Below are 17,809 nucleotides of genomic sequence, written 5' to 3' on the forward strand. Positions count from 1 at the left end.
CAATCTTCTGAATTTCTTGAGAGCCTTTCATTTTTAAGTTGCTTTTAATGGCTTCCTACGAGCCATAAATGAATGAATGAATGAATGAATGAGACAAATAATTGTCAGTTGTCTATCCTTTATTACTTGTTTAGTGATTAAAATAGCTAAACTGCTTCTTCAGGCAAATCCTGGTGTCCCCAGAGTTGGGTTGGGGGAAGTAGCAGAAGGGGTGCTTAACCGGGTAAATATATTGCCCCTTTCCTTTCCCAGCTCAGGATAGGTGACTCCTTTGTGCTGAATGAGCTTTTGTACTCACTCACTCACTCACTCACTCACTCACTCACTCACTCACTCCTCCATGTAATTGAGCATAGTCAGTCCTCATACCAAGCTACCAATCAAGAGTTTGGAAATTCCTCTTTAAAAGGGGACATTGTAGATTTTGGCCCTAGAATGGACTCTACCTGATTAAGATAAAAGAGTGCCCTTTAATACTTCATCATTCATCACCTCCTCCATCTCTGGGAGTAAAATACCAGTTGAGCCGAGAAGATCCTGGGGGTTATCTCTTATAACCCCATTTTGATGGGTAATGATTTGGGTTGAGGGGCATCCAGTGTGCATCTGCTTACCAGATCTGTGCCAGTACAAACATGCTCAATTTTATGTGAAAAGTGAACAGTAATAAACAGGTACTTATGCTTTTATAATGATAGCTCCTATATTAGGACAGTATTAACTACTGAGTTTGTGTATTTCCAGCTCTCTGACATGATTCAGATGAGGCTAGGGGGGCTATTTTCCTGCTGGATGTGTTCTTTGTCTAATAACAATGCCAGGCCTCAAAGGCTGAAGCTGTTTGAAAAGAGAAATTCCCTGCTTTGTAACAGCGTGTTCATAGGGGAAAATAATGTATTGTAAATTCTAAATCTCATTCAGAATCTTGTTGGCTTAAGGTGGTTAAAGTTGGCCTATTAGATTTCTGTATCCTAATCAAAATTTAATGAAAGAAGTCCCCCATCCCACCCCAGTTCTTTTAGGAATTGCTCATTCTGTTTTTAATTATTCTTACTTAAAACAGATATGGCTATTTTGAGAATGAACAGCTGTTTCATGTGAACTTAACTTGTCGGTCATCACCCTCCCTCCCATAAAATCCATCTTTTCTCTGAATTAATATAGGTTAGCTGAAATCAAATGCTTTGTGGAGGAGAATGACAAATATTTTCTTTCAAAAGACTTTACTTTTTTTCTTGCTTTTTTACCCCATATGCAATAATAACCTTTTGTTTTATAGGCAATCTTTGGAACCTGAGATGGCATACTTACAAAAATTATTAATTCATTAAACTTGTTAGGCTGTCATATTCTGCTGTACAAACTTCCCTCCTTTCCATTAAGAAATCTTACAGTGAGCTCCACAGCCAATTGAGGATAAGGAGATCCCTTTTGATTAAATAGTTTAAAAGAAAAATCTCAGGGTTGCGGGTTTTGTGCTGATCAAACAAAAAACAGTAGAGTGTCGAATAGGCTTTTTGCTGCTTGCTTTACTGAAACTTCTAGAACTAATTCCACTGAGTCTGCAGGAATTGCAACATAGCAGGCAGCCCAGGGTAATCAATACTAGATCACGGGTGAGCATAATCAGCCCATGATAACAATAACCCAATACTCCATACAGGTAGTCCTCAGTTAACGGCCATAATTGGGACTGGGAACTCCATTGCTAAGTGACTCAGTCATAAAGCGAAAAATCATGTGACCATGCCAACTTACAATGACAGCTGCAGTCATTAAGTGTGATGTCACAGGACCATGACTTACGACTTCCTGCCAGCTTCCCCATTGACTTTGCTTGTCATAAGCTGGCAATGAAGGTTGCAAATGGCAATCATGTGACCATGGGATACTGCAACTGTTGTAATTGTGTGCCAGTTACCAAGCAACCAAATCACGATCACATGATCACGGGGAAGCTGCGACAGACGCAACTTCAAGGACTGGCTGTAAGTCGTCTTGTATAGCCCCGTCGTAACTTCAAACAGTTGATGAATGAGTGGCCACTAAGTGAGGACTACCTGTACATATGTTTCATATGTGAATGGGATAATATATGTCATCACACACAGGAACATTTGGTGTGACCAGCAGTACAAGTGATCATGGAGTAAGCACCATCTATATGTCTTACTTCAGGGGTAGGTGCTACTGGTGATAATTGAGGAATTACATTTAAGTTTCCAACCACATCAAGTGCAACTTTTTGTTTTTGTGCCCTTCTTCTCTTTATCTGATCAACGTGCCAGCTTTTTTAGCATGGAAAATTGTCCAGCCTCTTTTGACTGTCCAGACAGCCTCTTCTCAAACCTTGAACATAAGAACAAAATCACTGGTGCTTGATTTGTTGTTGCCTGTACCTTATCTGTTTTCCCCAGACACTACTCACCAAACATTCTTGAAACTTTGAACAAACCTTTCAGTGACTCTGTAGCTGAGTGATGATCCACTGGTACTGGCTAAAATGTTTAACTCCCCAAACAAAATCCAGTGCTGCTTCTATTTTGCATCATTGTTTTTCTTCAGCTGTGAGTGAGCATGATGTAAAACTATAAGATATTCACTGCTGTCTATCACGATGTGTGATATCACTACACTGATGTCATATTGTGAGGCATCACAAGTCAATTTCACCGGCAAGTGCAGATAGTGGATTACTAATATCTTTAACATCCCCATCCTAGCAGTTCCATTCCTCTTTGCCACAGGAACCACAGATGTAGTCCATGAGCTCCAATACAATTCAGTTTCTAGTTCAGTTTCAGTTGTCACATTCTCCTGAAACACTACTGTATCTTTGTTGTGCTTGAGTGCGTTAATGCCATCTTTGAAAACAGGCATTATCTAATACCTTCAGACATCTTTTTAAGTTTGCTGCATATGCTACAAAGAACTCTTTGCTCTTTTTGTTTGCACTTAGGAAATATATGAAAGCTCTGCAATCAATAATGATTTTGATACCATATGTTCCTGCATTTTTACATTATTTCTGTATTTACATTTATTGACTACACGTAGCAGATACCTAAGGACTGGGGCTAGCAATAATAGTCCCTTTTTACCAGAAAGACAATAAGGAAGATCTGGCTAATTATAGACCTATCAATCTATTAAGAGTTGTATATAAACTGTATGCAAAGCATCTAGAAAAAAGCCTTTAGGCCTGGATAGTTTCAAAAGAAGTGTTAGGGGATAAACAAGGCAGCTTCAGAGAAGGTTGGCCAACTGTACTATCTGGTAGTTATCCATCTTATTCAGAAGTATGAGCACAACTTAAAATCATGTTTATATGTTGCATTCTTAGACTTTAAATTTGCCTTTGGTTCTATGTCTAGAAAAGTGGTGTGGAAATAAGCTCAGAAATACCACTATGGATAGGTGTCTTCTTTATCTGAGCCGTAATTTGCATGCCAATTCCTCCTTGAGAGTAAGATATTACAATCAAGGCCTGCTTTCTGATGTAATACGCATGTAGAGAGATGTGCAACAGAGATATATTCTGACCCCTGTCCTATTTAATTTGTTTACTAATTCCATGATGAATCAGTGAACAATTCAGGCTCTCATACTCCCAAATTAGCAATACTACTACATACAGCTGATGCAGTTTTAATCTCCTGCTCTCCTACAGAGCTTAGAGAAGCAATGGATTCTGTAATCCATTACTGTAAACAGAAAAGTATTTCACTTACCAAAATCTAAAGTCATGGTTTTTGCCAAAGGGCCAGAATACAAAGATGGAACATAGAAGGAATCCAGTAGAACAGGTCCATACATTTAAATACTTGGGAGTGGTTTTCCATCCCAAAGGAATCTGGAGGGTTGATCATGACTATGTTTCCAGTTGGCATCAAAATTTGCAGCAACCATCTAGTGCGACGTTTCTCAACAGGGGTCCTGCAGAACCCTAGGGTTGCATGAGTGATCACTAGGGGATTCCACAAAAGGTTATGATTGGAAAAAAAAATAAACATCAGTTTTCAAACTTTGCACACTGCAGTGCTAGCACTCACAGTGGTGGAAATGTTTACTTGCTGTGACTCAGCTGCTGGCCTACTGCTTTGCTGTTGTTATAAACATTGTAAAACATGGATTATATAAGTTAGAAGTGAATTGTATTGTGAAGTTTTTGTATATTTTGTGATTTTTATGCAGGGGTTTCCTGAGACTTGTAAATTATTTTAAGGGTGCCTCCAGAGTTAAAAGGCTGATCTAGCAATTATTTTTTACTAAAGGAAATGAAAAGTACCCATATTTCTAAAACGTTTCCAAGCTACTCCTTGGCCCAGGTTTTATATGGCCAGGTGGGTCTGTATGATGGGAAGAATGCCCTTGGGGTGGTTCAAACCAGACTTCTGGGGTCTATACTTACTGCAGCCAGAGGGGTAGCTGATGCCCTTCTCAGGTTAGAAACAAGGATGCCTAAAATTGAGGTTAGGGCATGGAGGCTAATGTTAAAATATTGGCTAAAGCTCCATTTCTCCCCCGTCAGGTTTACTTCCACTAATAATGACTGATGATTTTCCATCAAGTTGGAATAATGTCATAGAACACAAACTAATGATACATGGGTTAGCAGGGTTCAAATTATCCTTGGGGTATGATTGTGGCAAATACCCACGTCTGCAAAGATGAAATTATATTGAGCTCTAGACGGAAGGAAACAGCTTGGCCCAGAGAAGCAGGACCTGGGTGAAAAAGAAGTTTTGGGAAGTGGCCAGCTATCTCTCCCTACTTACATTTCCCAAGTTGAGGTAAGCTTTTTTCTGGGCCAGGTATAGTATTTTGGCCTTAGCATTATTACAGGGAAGATATTCTAAGATCCCACATGAGAAATGCGTTTGCCAATATGGAACTGGGGATATCAAAACAGAGCAGCAGATGTTATTTTACTGAAGTATTTTTAGGGACGTTCATAACACCTATAACTTAACCCTGTTTCATCAGTACTCTGGAAGAACAGACAACTTTTATGTGATTTTACATTTTCCAGATTTTAATCTTCCTACAATTCAGATTGTAGCAAAATATTGTTCTGTGACTATGAAAATGAGGCACCAACTAATGCAAGATCTCCCATAGTTATAACTCAAATTACTTGCTGATCATCTTGATGTTATTCAATGTTTTGTTTTATTTTACTGTTTTAGATATAGATAGATAGATACAGTGGGGCAAAAAAGTATTTAGTCAGCCACCAATTGTGCAAGTTCTCCCACTTAAAAAGATGAGAGAGGCCTGTAATTTCCATCATAGGTATACCTCAACTATGAGAGACAAAATGAGAAAAAAAAATCCAGAAAATCACATTGTCTGATTTTTAAAGAATCTTTACTTATGGCAACCAGTTCAGCATTATTGTATTCTTCCTTTGCTTGTTATTCGTCTGCCATTTCGCCTCCGGACCTTAGGCAAGGCTTGAGAGGCTTTTTTCCCCATTTTTCATAGTCTCATTCTGATCTTCGCTGTTGTGTCTTTTCTCCTGATCAGACAAAAGACACTTGAGTCAAGATTTGGTTTTTCTGCTGCTTGCTTTGCTGAAATTTCTAGAAGAACTAATTCCAATGAGTCTGCAATATTTACAACATATACATTTAACTGAACAATACTAGATCATCTTTATTTATTTTTATTTATATCTCAAATGTATATCACCACCCAACTCCCCCACAAGGAGGGACCCTGGGAGGTTCCCAACAAAACAATTTAAAATCAGTAAAAACATAAATAATACAAATATAAAATATAATTATTAAAATACAATTATTAAATACAATTTAATATTAATTAATCAGTGTTAAAAATAATCCAATATACTAAATTTAGCCTTTAGACAGTATATAGGAAATGTTGCCTTTTGTTCACTTTTTTCTATTACTTTTTTCCCCAGTGACATTTGTGGAGGATATTTGCAACTGTCAATTGTCAAATAATAGATGATTACACATACCCACATGCTATAAATATGCAATGTATTTAGTATTGCTGTAAGGAGCACATTCAGTCTGTTCTAGGCAATCTGCATAGGCTTTTCATCTGTTCCTGAATGCAGTTTGGAGGGAAGGGAGGAGGGATTTCATATGCAAAGTACAATATAACCTAAGAGCTGGTAACCTCAGAAGGATACATAAGAAATATCAATAGACAGCAATTGTAAAACACGCTTGGACACTCGTCATAATTCCATCAAAATTACATTTCTGCATATGCTCTTTGTTTCTGAGAAGATAAAGTTGAAATGCTAGAAACAAGAACAGGAGCTTGTTGATATACTGTTCTGTGTGCTGAAGCAGTACATTTCATAATTTGGACCTATGGTATGTTTTCTAAAAACATTTTTGTTTGAGCTATCTTGAATGCATATACATTATATATGATACAGTTTTAATGTGATGGTTATTCAAGTTTATGCTCAACCACCAATGTAGAAGAAGAGAAAGGTAACAAGTTTTAGGGTCAACTTCAACCTGAAATTAACAGAATATGCAAGGAAGATTGGAATGCCAAAGTTGGAAATAATAAGGAGAAAAACATAGCTGGATGTGTGGCCTAGGAAACAAAATTGACACAGGACAATGACTTATTTGTTTCTTCCAATCCCATGATTTCTTCATCACTAACACATTCTTTAGACACGCAAAATGAGGGTTAAATGCATAGAGCACACAGAAATTGACTTTATTACGGTACAAAGAGATAGAAGAGCTCCATTACAACAGCAAAGATGTCCCCAGGGGCTGATTGCGAAAGGGACAACAAACTGCTCGTGTGGAAGTCCCATGTCAAGCTAAGATGGAAGAACAAGGCCAAACAGTTTCCATGATATGATCTTAAGCATATACCTACCATTTTGAAGGAGAACATCAGGAATCACTATTGTGGTTTGAACAACATTGATAGGGAGCCAGAGGAACTGTGGATTGCAATCAGAGAAGTTGTTAAGGATGAATTAAAAAGAGACTGCCAGAGACCGGGAAACAAAAGGAAGCAAACTAGATGTCAGAACAGATGGTGGAAATCGCCAAAAAGAGAAGCTAAATCTAAGAAAAACAAAGATCTCAGGAATTTTATAGAATTTCAGGGAGCTTTTAGAAGAGGCAAGGAGCAGTATCACAATGACATGTATAAAGACACTGACGATGGAAACTGACATGGAAAAACTATTAAGCCTTTCAAAAGATCTCCAAACTCAGAAGAAGAATCAGTAAAGGGTTTATCAACTTATGCCAGCAAATTTGAAAAATGAGACCGTTGCCAACAAATTTTTTGTTGTTGTTTAATCGTTAAGTCGTGTCTGACTTCTCATGAACCATATTGCGCCAGGCCTTCCTGTCCTTCACTGCCTCCCTGAGTTTGCTCAGTTTCATGCTCATTGCTTCAGTGATGCTATCTAACCATCTCATCCTCTGCCGACCTCTTCTCCTTTTGCCTTCAATCTTTCCCAGCATCAGGGTCTTCTCCAAAGAGATCTCTCTTCGCATTAGGTGACCAAAGTATCTGAGCTTGAGCTTCATTATCGATCCTTCCAATGAGCAATCAGGGTTGATTTCCTTTAAGACTGACTGGTTTGACCTCCTAGCAGTCCAGGGGACTCTCAAGAGTCTTCTCCAGCACCACAGTTCAAAGGCATCAATTCTTCGGCGCTCAGCCTTCTTTTTGGTCCAGCTCTCACAGCCATACTGGAAAAACCATAGCTTTGACTATGCGGATCTTTGTCGGCAAGATGACGTCTCTGCTTTTTAATATGCTATCTAGGCTTGCCATAGCTTTCCTCCCAAGGAGCAAGCGTCTTTTAATTTCATGGCTGCAGTCTCCGTCTGTGGTGATCTTGGAGCCCAAATAAATGAAGTCTGTTACTGCTTCCATTTCTACCCCTTCTATTTGCCAGGAATTGATGGGTCCAGATGCCATGATCTTAGTTTTTTTAATGTTGAGTTTCAAGCCAGCTTTTCACACTCTCCTCTTTCACCCTCATCAAGAGGCTCTTTAGTTCTTCTTCACTTTCTGCCGTTGGGGTGGTATCATCTGCATATCTGAGGTTGTTGATTCTCCCTGCAATCTTAATTCTGGCTTGTGATTCTTCCAGCCTGGCATTTCTCATGATGTACTCTGCATATAGGCTAAATAAGCAGGGTGACAGTATACAGCCTTGTCATACACCTTTCCCTATTTTGAACCAATTGGTTGTTCCATGACCGGTTCTAACTGTTGCTTCTTGGCCCGCATACAGATTTCTCAGGAGACAGGTAAGGTGGTCTGGTACTCCCATCTCTTTAAGAATTTGCCACAGTTTGTTGTGATCCACACAATCAAAGGCTTTTGCATAGTCAATGAAGCAGAAGTAGATATTTTTCTGGAACTCTCGTGCTTTCTCCATGATCCAGCGAATGTTGGCGATTTGATCTCTAGTTCCTCTGCCTCTTCGAAACCCAGCTTGTACATCCTCCCAACAAATTGGAATAGGTCAATTTATGTGTCAGTATCAAACAAAGGAGATTTAACAGAGTGTACAAAGTGTCATACAATTTCCTTAATTTCACATGCTAACAAAATAACACAAATTAGAGTCCTACATGGAAAGGAAGACATCATACATTCATGCTCATTTTTGAAAACGCTCAGGAACAAGAGACATTGCTGCTGATGCACACTGGTTAATTGATAAGATAAAGAATACCAAAAAGAAGTCAATATGTGCTTTATTGATTATAGAATGGCCTTCAGTTGTATTGACCATGTCAAGTTGTGGAACATCTTTAGAAAAATGGGAATTCCAGAACATCTCATTGCCTCATGGGAAACCTATACATAGGACAGGAAGCCACAGTCTGGACAAGATGTGGCAAAGGGGAGTGAGAGAATGCTATAAACTCTATTTATTCAACCAATATGCTGAATATGCATTGAGAGAAGCTGGATTAGAAGAAGTTGAACATGGTATTAAAATGAGAGAAACCCCCACTCCACAATAACCTACACTGTGCTGATGACACTACTCTTGCCGAAAATGCAAATGATTGGCAAGCTCTAGTAATGAATAGTAATAGCCTTAGAATTGACAATGAAACACATATGGTGGATACCTTCTGCTTTTTAGGAGCAACTATCAACTATAAAGAAACAGGCAGGCAAGAAATATGCTGAAGACTAACACTTGGTAGGGCAGCAATGAAGGCTTTGAAAAGATAGTCAGATGCTGTTATGTGTCTATACCTACAAATAGTAGCATCATACAGGCAATGGTTTTCCCTGTGACACTCTATGGGTGCAAAAGGTGAATTTTGAAGAAACAGAATAGAAAGGGTATTGGTGTTTTTGAAGCTTTTGAATATTTGAACACATTTAAGAATATCATAGATAGCCAAGAAAACAAACAAGTGGATAATAGAACAAATCAATCAGAGTTCTCATTCAAAGCACAAGTGATCAGGCTCAAACTATCATTTTTTGGACATTTTATGAGAAGATCCAGTTGCCTTGAGAAGTCCATAATAAGCTGGAAGTAAAAAGAAGAAATTGATCACTGGCATGATGGATGGACTTGATTACAACAGTAATGAATGCACTATTGAGAGAACTAAAAGGCCAGGTTGAGGGTAAATCATCATGGAGAAAATCTGTCTGGTTGCTAACAGTTGATACTGGCTTGTTCACATTTAATCAATTTAAATCGTGAAATAATCAACTTTAGAAGTGTGGGGGTGGGGTATTTTGTGCCATTGTATAGATGTGAGAGAGCTCAAATTCTCATTTCTTCAGGTTTAATTTTTTTGTGTTGATTTTTCACTAATATATTTTTATTATAGACATACAGGATATTATACTAAGCGGTGCCTAGAAATCAACAGATATGGGCTGATTAGCTAGAGCTGCAGATGATTCTTGGTAGTGTCATTTTGGAAAAGACTGCCCCGTCCTCCTCATTCTTAGCGTTAATTTTTTGTGACACGACTATTTAATATGTAGACTGCTTGTTGCTTCTTTTGGCTTTATGATCCTAAGTGATGTTTGTACAGTATAGGAACTCATTTCCTCATGTCCTCTCAATACACATTGTTGGTGTGTTTAGTAATATGATTTTATCATAGATAGATCGACAACAAGTACCATCTCTGAGAGATGGTCATTATAGTCCTTTCATTTGGAAGACTGAAGAATGGAGGAATTGCCTTTTGAGGAACATTTTTTCTCTGGTATTCTCCATATGTTCAGGAAAGGGAGTCTCTTTGTGCATAGCAAGGAAGTGAGGCCAATAGATTGCAAAGCATTGCATTTTTCAGTTATTCTCAGGGGATATTACACAAGATGATTAATATTTTAATGTCTTAGATTCTCTGTTTTATTTTTAACACCAGAGCACTTTAAATCACATGGGAAAAAGAAGGTCTGTCTCTTCTCCAGTTACATAAACAACTGGTAGTACTGGGGCTACAAAAGAAAATAATTTTCATGGGGTGGAGAGAAGATAAAGGACAGATTTTTATGTTTGACATCAGAAGTTCATTTTGTTGTACTTGGGTGTGAAAAAGATGTCATTCTGTAGCCAGAATTATAGAATTTGACGTACTATTTATCTGAAATATAGCAACTGTTCTTCAGATTTTAATAGGGTATATATACAAATATAAGTTTGACTTTATGACTCACCCATATTTATATAATATTTGTAACTGTTTTGTTTTTCAAAATGTGAATGTGAAGAATGCATAATACTTTACTCAACTTAGAATGTTGCTGCCTCTGCAAATGGATACCCAGTAGACATTGGCCAAGATCTTTGGAGAGTTTTGAGCTGTTTTACAGATGTCCAAAGATTTGTGCATATCTAATAACAACAACAACAACATTAGAATTAGCTTTTAATGGTTCATTGACTCCTAAACGGGCATGCTATGCACTTTAGAAAGCTGCCTGCTGACAAACAAACAAAATCCAATGCAGAAGTCATTTGCATCTTTGGGGGGAATGTACCCCCCAAAGATGCTATCTTGTAGTTGCTTTTTTTAAGAAAGCATATCTATTTTTAACTGCCTTGTATGCAGTACTTTTTTTGAAAAGATAAGTTCCTATATAATAATCTTTTTTTTTTAGAAAAAACAGATTGGGAAAAAAATAATATAGAGATAATGCTCCCAAATGTTAAATATGAGAGAGGGCTTAAGAACGAAATAATTGTACTAAATATAAAAAATATCCAGTAATGGCCTAGTTCTCATATGCTGACTCAAGTGCATGTGTTCACATGTCACACAAAGCCAAAAACAGTGTTTTATCACCTAGCCATGAAAATGGGCATGCTGTCCTATTACTGATTACTTTTGGAGGGGCAGTGGGGGGGAGGAGTTTGGGGGGGAGTGGCTCCTGTTGTTTCTCTATCTTAAGTTGCATATGGATTAACATTTAAAACTTATTCAGTTGCTTTTTCATACAAGGTCATTGGTAAAGATCTATTTTCTGGGTTGATGTGCTTCATTAAACGTTTTTTTTAAAAGCTTCAGAACAAATAATTTGCATAAGAATATGTACATATCTATAGATAAGCGAGTCATATTGCAGCTGTGTCTTGTGTGTGTCATAGCAGCTCATCAAAAGCCTCTGAGAAGGCCGCAAGAATAAGAGTTTTTGCTCTTCAATGAAATGGATCTGGAGACATGTAGCTGTCATTAATCCTTAACCTGCAGAGAGGTCTTCTCAGTCTGGAGAGAGATACATTTTCCATTTAGCAATAAACTTGCTTTTCAAGGAAACCCTCTCCAGCAGAACTTGCATGCCCTTCATGAACAGCTCCTGACATACACTTTTGGGCCAGTTACTCCCTCTCAGCTCAGCGCACCTTGCAGTGTGTTTGTTATGGGGAAAATAGGAGGTGGGAGCATTATGTGCAGAGCCTTGAGTTATACAAAATAAAGACAGGAAATAAATCTAATAAATACATAAAATGCTGATGCATGAGAGACCATCTTGCTAGACCAGTTGTAGAGTGGAATTAGGATTTATATACGGACATCTTTATAAAACTGATTGATAGTAATCTGGGAGAAAGATGAGTTGGTTTTTCCTTGACTGTATCTGCAAATATCAATCAGTCGTATTCTGCAGAGCTCTGTAAGCAGTCTGCACAGTTCATTGCAGATAAAATTGCTTGGATTTGTACCAGGATTGATGCCATTTTAGACAGTAGCTAGGGTGTCCAACTTGCTGTCTGACATATGTGAGCTAGTTTGGTTGTCTCTCAAAGAAGTAAGTTCCTTGTAGCAGTTAGTGCCATTATTTCTTTCTTAGACCCCTCCCCTTAACTACTTTAGATTGGCATCCAGTATTTCATATTTAGCTGAATTGGTGGAGAAGACATAAATATTGTGATAAAACTGCAATAACTTTTAGAGGAAATGGATTGTTTAGATCCTTTCTAGTTCAAGTACAGATCCAGATGATAGCAGATGATAGCACTAGGAGAGGGACAGATGGAGTGGAATCTGTTCATACTCCTGGATCTCCTTACTGGGTTTTAATGCAGTTGACCATGGTGTGCTTATGGAACAGTGGGGCAGCTAGTAATGGATGAGACTACTCTGACCTCTCTGGATATTATTAGAAGGTGGTATTGCCTGACATTCTGGAACTTCCTCACAGGATACTATCTAGTTTTCCCATGCTTTTAAAATATTTCTTTGATCACTTTTGGGAAGAATCATGCATGGGTTTGGAACCAGTTGCCACCACTATCCTAATGATACTCAGGTGTCTTTGTTCTTTCTTTGGGACTCAAGATTGGAGATGCTGAGATTTTCTACTTGCCTTTGGGCTGAAAGAGACTGTAGGAAAACAAGCTGAATCTGTATTTGGAGAACATCTGAATTGTTACTGATTTGGGCAGATGGACTTTACAGTTTGGGTGAGTGCTTGTTCAGGATGGGGTCATACTCCCATTTAAGGAGCATGTTCATAGCTTGTGAATACTCCTGGATCTGGCATTAACACTGAATAACCACGAAATATCTGAAACAATAAGATCTTTTTAGCAACTTTAACAGGTAAACCAGTTGTTCACTGCATAGAAGAGAGAGAGCTAGTGTTGATGATATATGTGCTGGTAAGTCGCAAATAACCTCAGGGTTTAAACTCTTCATAGGGTGGTCCTTGAAGATGACCTAGAAATTGCAGGTGACCCAGAAAACACTAACATGAATTATAAGTAGCAGCTCTCAAGAAGTATTATGTAACTCTGTAGTGAAACAGCTACATTGTTTACCAATTGCTTTCTGAGCCCAATTTAAAATACTCACTTTGGTGTATAAAACCATATACAACTCAAAGTAGACGAGGACAATTTACTTCTAAACATTTTACCCACATTCTCAGGTCTTCAGCAAGGCATCTTTTGGTGGTCCTGCCATGCTGTGTCAACATCACAGTAAATTCTGTCCCTTGAAGTTAAGGCAATCTCCTTCCTAATTGCAGTTTAGGAAAGGCCTCTTGGAGATTTCATGCTACTGCAGTTGTGATTGTATATATACACATATGTGTCTGTTGAGCGAGAGAGAGAAAAAGGAGTGGGATATACAATTGTATTTGTTCTCTCCCTTTCATCTATCCAATTTTCTCTTGAAGCCAAAAAAAATACTTTAGGGACTGACTTCCTTTTATGCAATTCCATAAGCCTTTACATGAAAAGTTGCTTCTCACGATAAAAAAAACAACAACCCAGAATCAAGGTTGATACACATCACCTTTAGGGTTGGAGAAAGCATTCATACGGTTTTTAAAAAATGTTTTTTGGAGACGTGTAAAGGGCCAGACTAGAAATGGTAACTTTGTCTTTTGTTTTTATCCAAACACAGAGTCAACGTTATCTGATTAATTTTAATAAGGACATTTTTAGTTCAAATATTTGTCTAAATTGCCAATTAATATAAATCACTCTTCCCATGATTACTAAATCTCTTTTGTGCATGCTTGCAGTAAGTTTGGGTTTCTTGTTATTTGCTTCACTGCTTGATATGCCCCTCATGGATATGAGAAGATTAGGTAGTATCCTGTGAGCCATTTCCAGGGCAACCATGAGGAGAGTTATTTCTATTCAATGGCAATTTAGATGAACATTTGGAAAAATGTCCTTATTAAAAGAAATTTGAGCAATAAATGGGGTTATGATTTGGGGCTTGTGTTTTGCTTTCAGAGAGAAGGTATACACTTCCTAAGGGAGTCCTGATCTTTGGAGCAGATCAAACATTGCTGGAAGCACTATAATGTTCATTTGAGAAATGTCTCCCTTACCATTGGCCATGTTGCCTGCCTGGGACTGCAGAAGATTCAGCAATTTCTTTAGGGTTACAGTTTTCTTACCTGTGCTGTCATAGTTGCCTCTTGGAAAAGAAAACAAATGTGCTAGGAATGCTTTCCTAATTATGAGGGCATTGGAAACACTCTTAACATGGTGAAAATTATAAACTCTTTCCAGTTATGTGCAATCATAAGGTACATAAAGTGTTATGTGCAAGTTTCTAATCATAGAAACTTGAGGCTGCAATTGTTGATGAAGTTACGACCCTTGACATAATCCATGCAGGTTTTCTGCATTAAACTTTCATTTCTGCTACTCAGCCACAGAATTTTCTGACCGAAACATTACTGTATGTGCAGATAGGAAATTAAATGTGCATAAAATGCCGTAACTATATACAGAAGATTTCTTAAGTTTTCTTATTATAAAAGAGGTAGGAGGGTGGTTGCTAAACCATTTGCGAGGGGTGATGCCTAGCAGAAAGGGAGAGCATATGGAGACTTAACTGCTTTACTTTCTCTGGGGAAGTAAACAAACTGAAGGATGTGTGGTTTCCTCCTTTATTTCTTTCACAGTAAACCATTTAGGGATAAATAGTAATTGGTTAAACTAGGCATGTAGCACCTTCCTTATCGTGATCCTCTTCATCATATTTCCTAAAGTAGGCCGTGAAAAAAACAAAACAAAATCTAAGTAGCATTACTGTTCCTTTTCCCCGTGAACATGCAGTGGAAATTGGATTAGCCTTTGTAGGATTTCACAGCCAACTTTCTTAATCTCCTCTTTAAATGGGGGTGGGGTTATAGAGAACTTCTTGCACCACCTGTATTGCACTGTTCCTTTTTTGTTAATCGGTAATCAATCTTGATTTTGTTGGGTTTAGGAGTTTTACTCTTGGCACATATGTAGAACCAATTATATCGTAAATCACCAGTGTTTCAGCAGATGTCATTCTGATTGTTCCCCGCTGCATAGAGCACTACTAGTAAAACATTTGAGGTCAGGAACTTGGATTCCTTATCCACTGTATTCAAGGAAACCCGTTTATTGTTCTGTCTCAGTAGAAAAAAGTTTATTTCTCTTAGACTTATATCACATTGGCAGCCTATCAAGGAAAGTCATAATTACATTTATGCAATTGAGGGGGTGGATGGGTAGAGGATCCATTAATCTGTCTTCATGAATTAAGATTGCTTCCCTCTTTTTAGCCCTCCAGTATGTATGTGGCAGATTCTTAAGAATACAATATTTTATGTTCTTTATCAAGCAAGAATTATGCTTTGGGCACTGAAACAGTCTGCTTGACCTGTGTCTTTTGCATTGTAAAATTGTTAAATGTATTCTTTGTACTTGAAACTGTAAAAGGATTTACAGAGACTTCACTGCATGAAGCTATGCTTCTCACAAATTATTGCGAGCTGGGTATTGAGATTTTGGAGCAGCTTCCTTATTTTGATTTGTGGTATGAAAGCTGAATAATTTAAAAAAAGGTCAAAAGGATCTTTCACCTTAACTATTCTACTAAGTCTACTTACATTGGAGAAAAAAGCGATGTAGCAAGTGTTACTTTGGAAATGAATATGGCAGCTTCCTCGTTGTCATCATTTGAACTGCTTGCTCAGTGCTTGTTGACTGCATTCTATACAGTTGAATCATATCTCTAGGTTGCTCAGAGAGTATGAGGATTAGGTACAATTTACAAAAGTACTTTTTGAGAGCATCCAGCATTTGAGGGAAATGCTTCTATGCTTGCCAAAATCAAGGGTGTGTGCTCTTTAATCTTTACCACCTGCTCTTTTCAGCTACATAGAAAAAAGGGAATATATTTGTTCAAATATTTTCTTTATGTGGAGGCTTCCAAATGTTTCAAGTTCTCCTTAGTGAGTTCATGAAGAGGGTTGGATGCAAAACCTATTACAGAAGTTCACAGTCTGCAACAATGAATAATTTAAATTGGAAGTTTGGTACTTGAATTTTTTTATATGGTCTAGGTAAGGACCTGGAATAGCTTTTGATAGGGGAAGACTTGAGAGATTGAAAGTGGCATTGGAAGGTATACAGACCGAGTCATAATTGCCAGAGGCTTAAAAGCACATCCAAGGTCTATGTTTCAGGTTTTGTTGGACACTAAGATCTATGAAAGCATATGAGGCGTTTATAGTTTTTGGTTTCCCCTGATTATGCTGTATATGAAGGAGAGAATTGAGAGTCATGTGTTTACAAGGGACATTGCCTTCCTGGCATGGGAAAGACAGTTGTTTAAATCCCAAGTATTTGCAGTCAGAGCAGTTCACCAAGGCCAAATGCATGGGCCTACTTGCTCTTCTACAACAGCCTCTTTCACACTGGCTTAACTTTAGTGTCTCAGCTCCCAGCAGGAACTCATGGAAACTATTTATCATTTCTGACATAGAAGGTAAAATCCCTCTTGTTTTATTGAAAATACACTCTTTATATTTTCATTTAACAGCTGCTTTGAGTAGACTGGCAAATGCTGGGAACAGTTCTGTGAGAACCACAGCAATGTGCCAGAAAACTAAGCATCAAACCTCAATAAAACAAAACAGTATGGCTGTTAATCATATCTGTTCATTGAAGAAAACTCCAGATAAATCACTTAGCCTACTTGCTTTCCCTGAATGCTTGCAATTGATTATTGTTTAACAGGTGAATATCACCCTTTTCTGATCATAAGAGACAAGAGGTACAGAAATATGAAGTCTGCACAATCCATGCAATAAGTTAAAAAGAGGGATTTGTTTAGCTCCTGATAGCTATGGACAGAAAGACTATCTATAAAACCAATTTTAGCTTCTTAACTAACATTACAACTTTCAGTGTATGAAAATATATGAGATGAAAAGAGATGGCAGTCGCATTCTGTCTGTGTTAATAAGCACTGTCATTTATGTATACCTTTCACTACACAATCAAATAGCAAAGGCTTGTATAAGTAGGGAGAGTTTTTTCTCAAATGAAGTAGTAGTCTACAATTTTATTTAAAAAGTGCTCTTTTTTGCTTTGACAGCTTGTGCTGTCATACTTCGTGCGTGAAAATTAGGTACTTTAGTCCAGTTCAGATATTACGGTTGTACAAAGCATTCAGAGGGGCATTCATAAAGTACATTGCTACGAGCAAGACACCTCACTTCCAAGTGTTGAAGCAGCCTTATCCCATGGAAGACTTGGTATGCCTGCTTTGAGAGTTTCACCAGGTTGTGTATATGTGCATGTGCAGACAAGATTTCCCTCTGGGACTCCCAGTGAAGTGATGCACACGTGCAGAAGCAAGGTGGAAGTACCTTTGAAGCAGCTATGCTAAGCTTTCAGAAGCTTTGGCTGCCTCAGTGCTTTGAAGAGAGCTATTCCATGAAATGCTCATTCAAATGCTTTGTTCAAATGGTTTTGTCAGATATTCCTGGTCAGCTGCTTTCAGAGGGTACCAAGTCTTAATGTACGTATCTTATACAAAGGTAGGTAGATTAG

The 17,809-nt window shown here is 38.0% G+C and overlaps 2 protein-coding genes across 2 annotated transcripts in view; one reads left to right on the plus strand and one right to left on the minus strand.

The window, feature by feature from the left end:
- STX8 (syntaxin 8) overlaps positions 1 to 17,809 on the plus strand; it is a 110,711-nt gene that overhangs the window by 43,833 nt on the left and 49,069 nt on the right. The window lies entirely within an intron of this gene.
- NTN1 (netrin 1) overlaps positions 5,470 to 17,809 on the minus strand; it is a 215,951-nt gene continuing 203,611 nt past the window's right edge. The window contains exon 7 of the mRNA XM_088133490.1: positions 5,470 to 5,521. Within this exon, the coding sequence (XP_087989616.1) occupies positions 5,490 to 5,521 (32 nt within the window). The 3' untranslated portion in view covers positions 5,470 to 5,489. The remainder of the gene's footprint in view (positions 5,522 to 17,809) is intronic.

The sequence above is a fragment of the Python bivittatus genome, unplaced genomic scaffold (assembly GCF_059951505.1).
Source record: "Python bivittatus isolate LINGU-HERP-01145 unplaced genomic scaffold, Pbiv_v1 ctg000080_np1212, whole genome shotgun sequence".
Taxonomy (NCBI): domain Eukaryota; kingdom Metazoa; phylum Chordata; class Lepidosauria; order Squamata; family Pythonidae; genus Python; species Python bivittatus.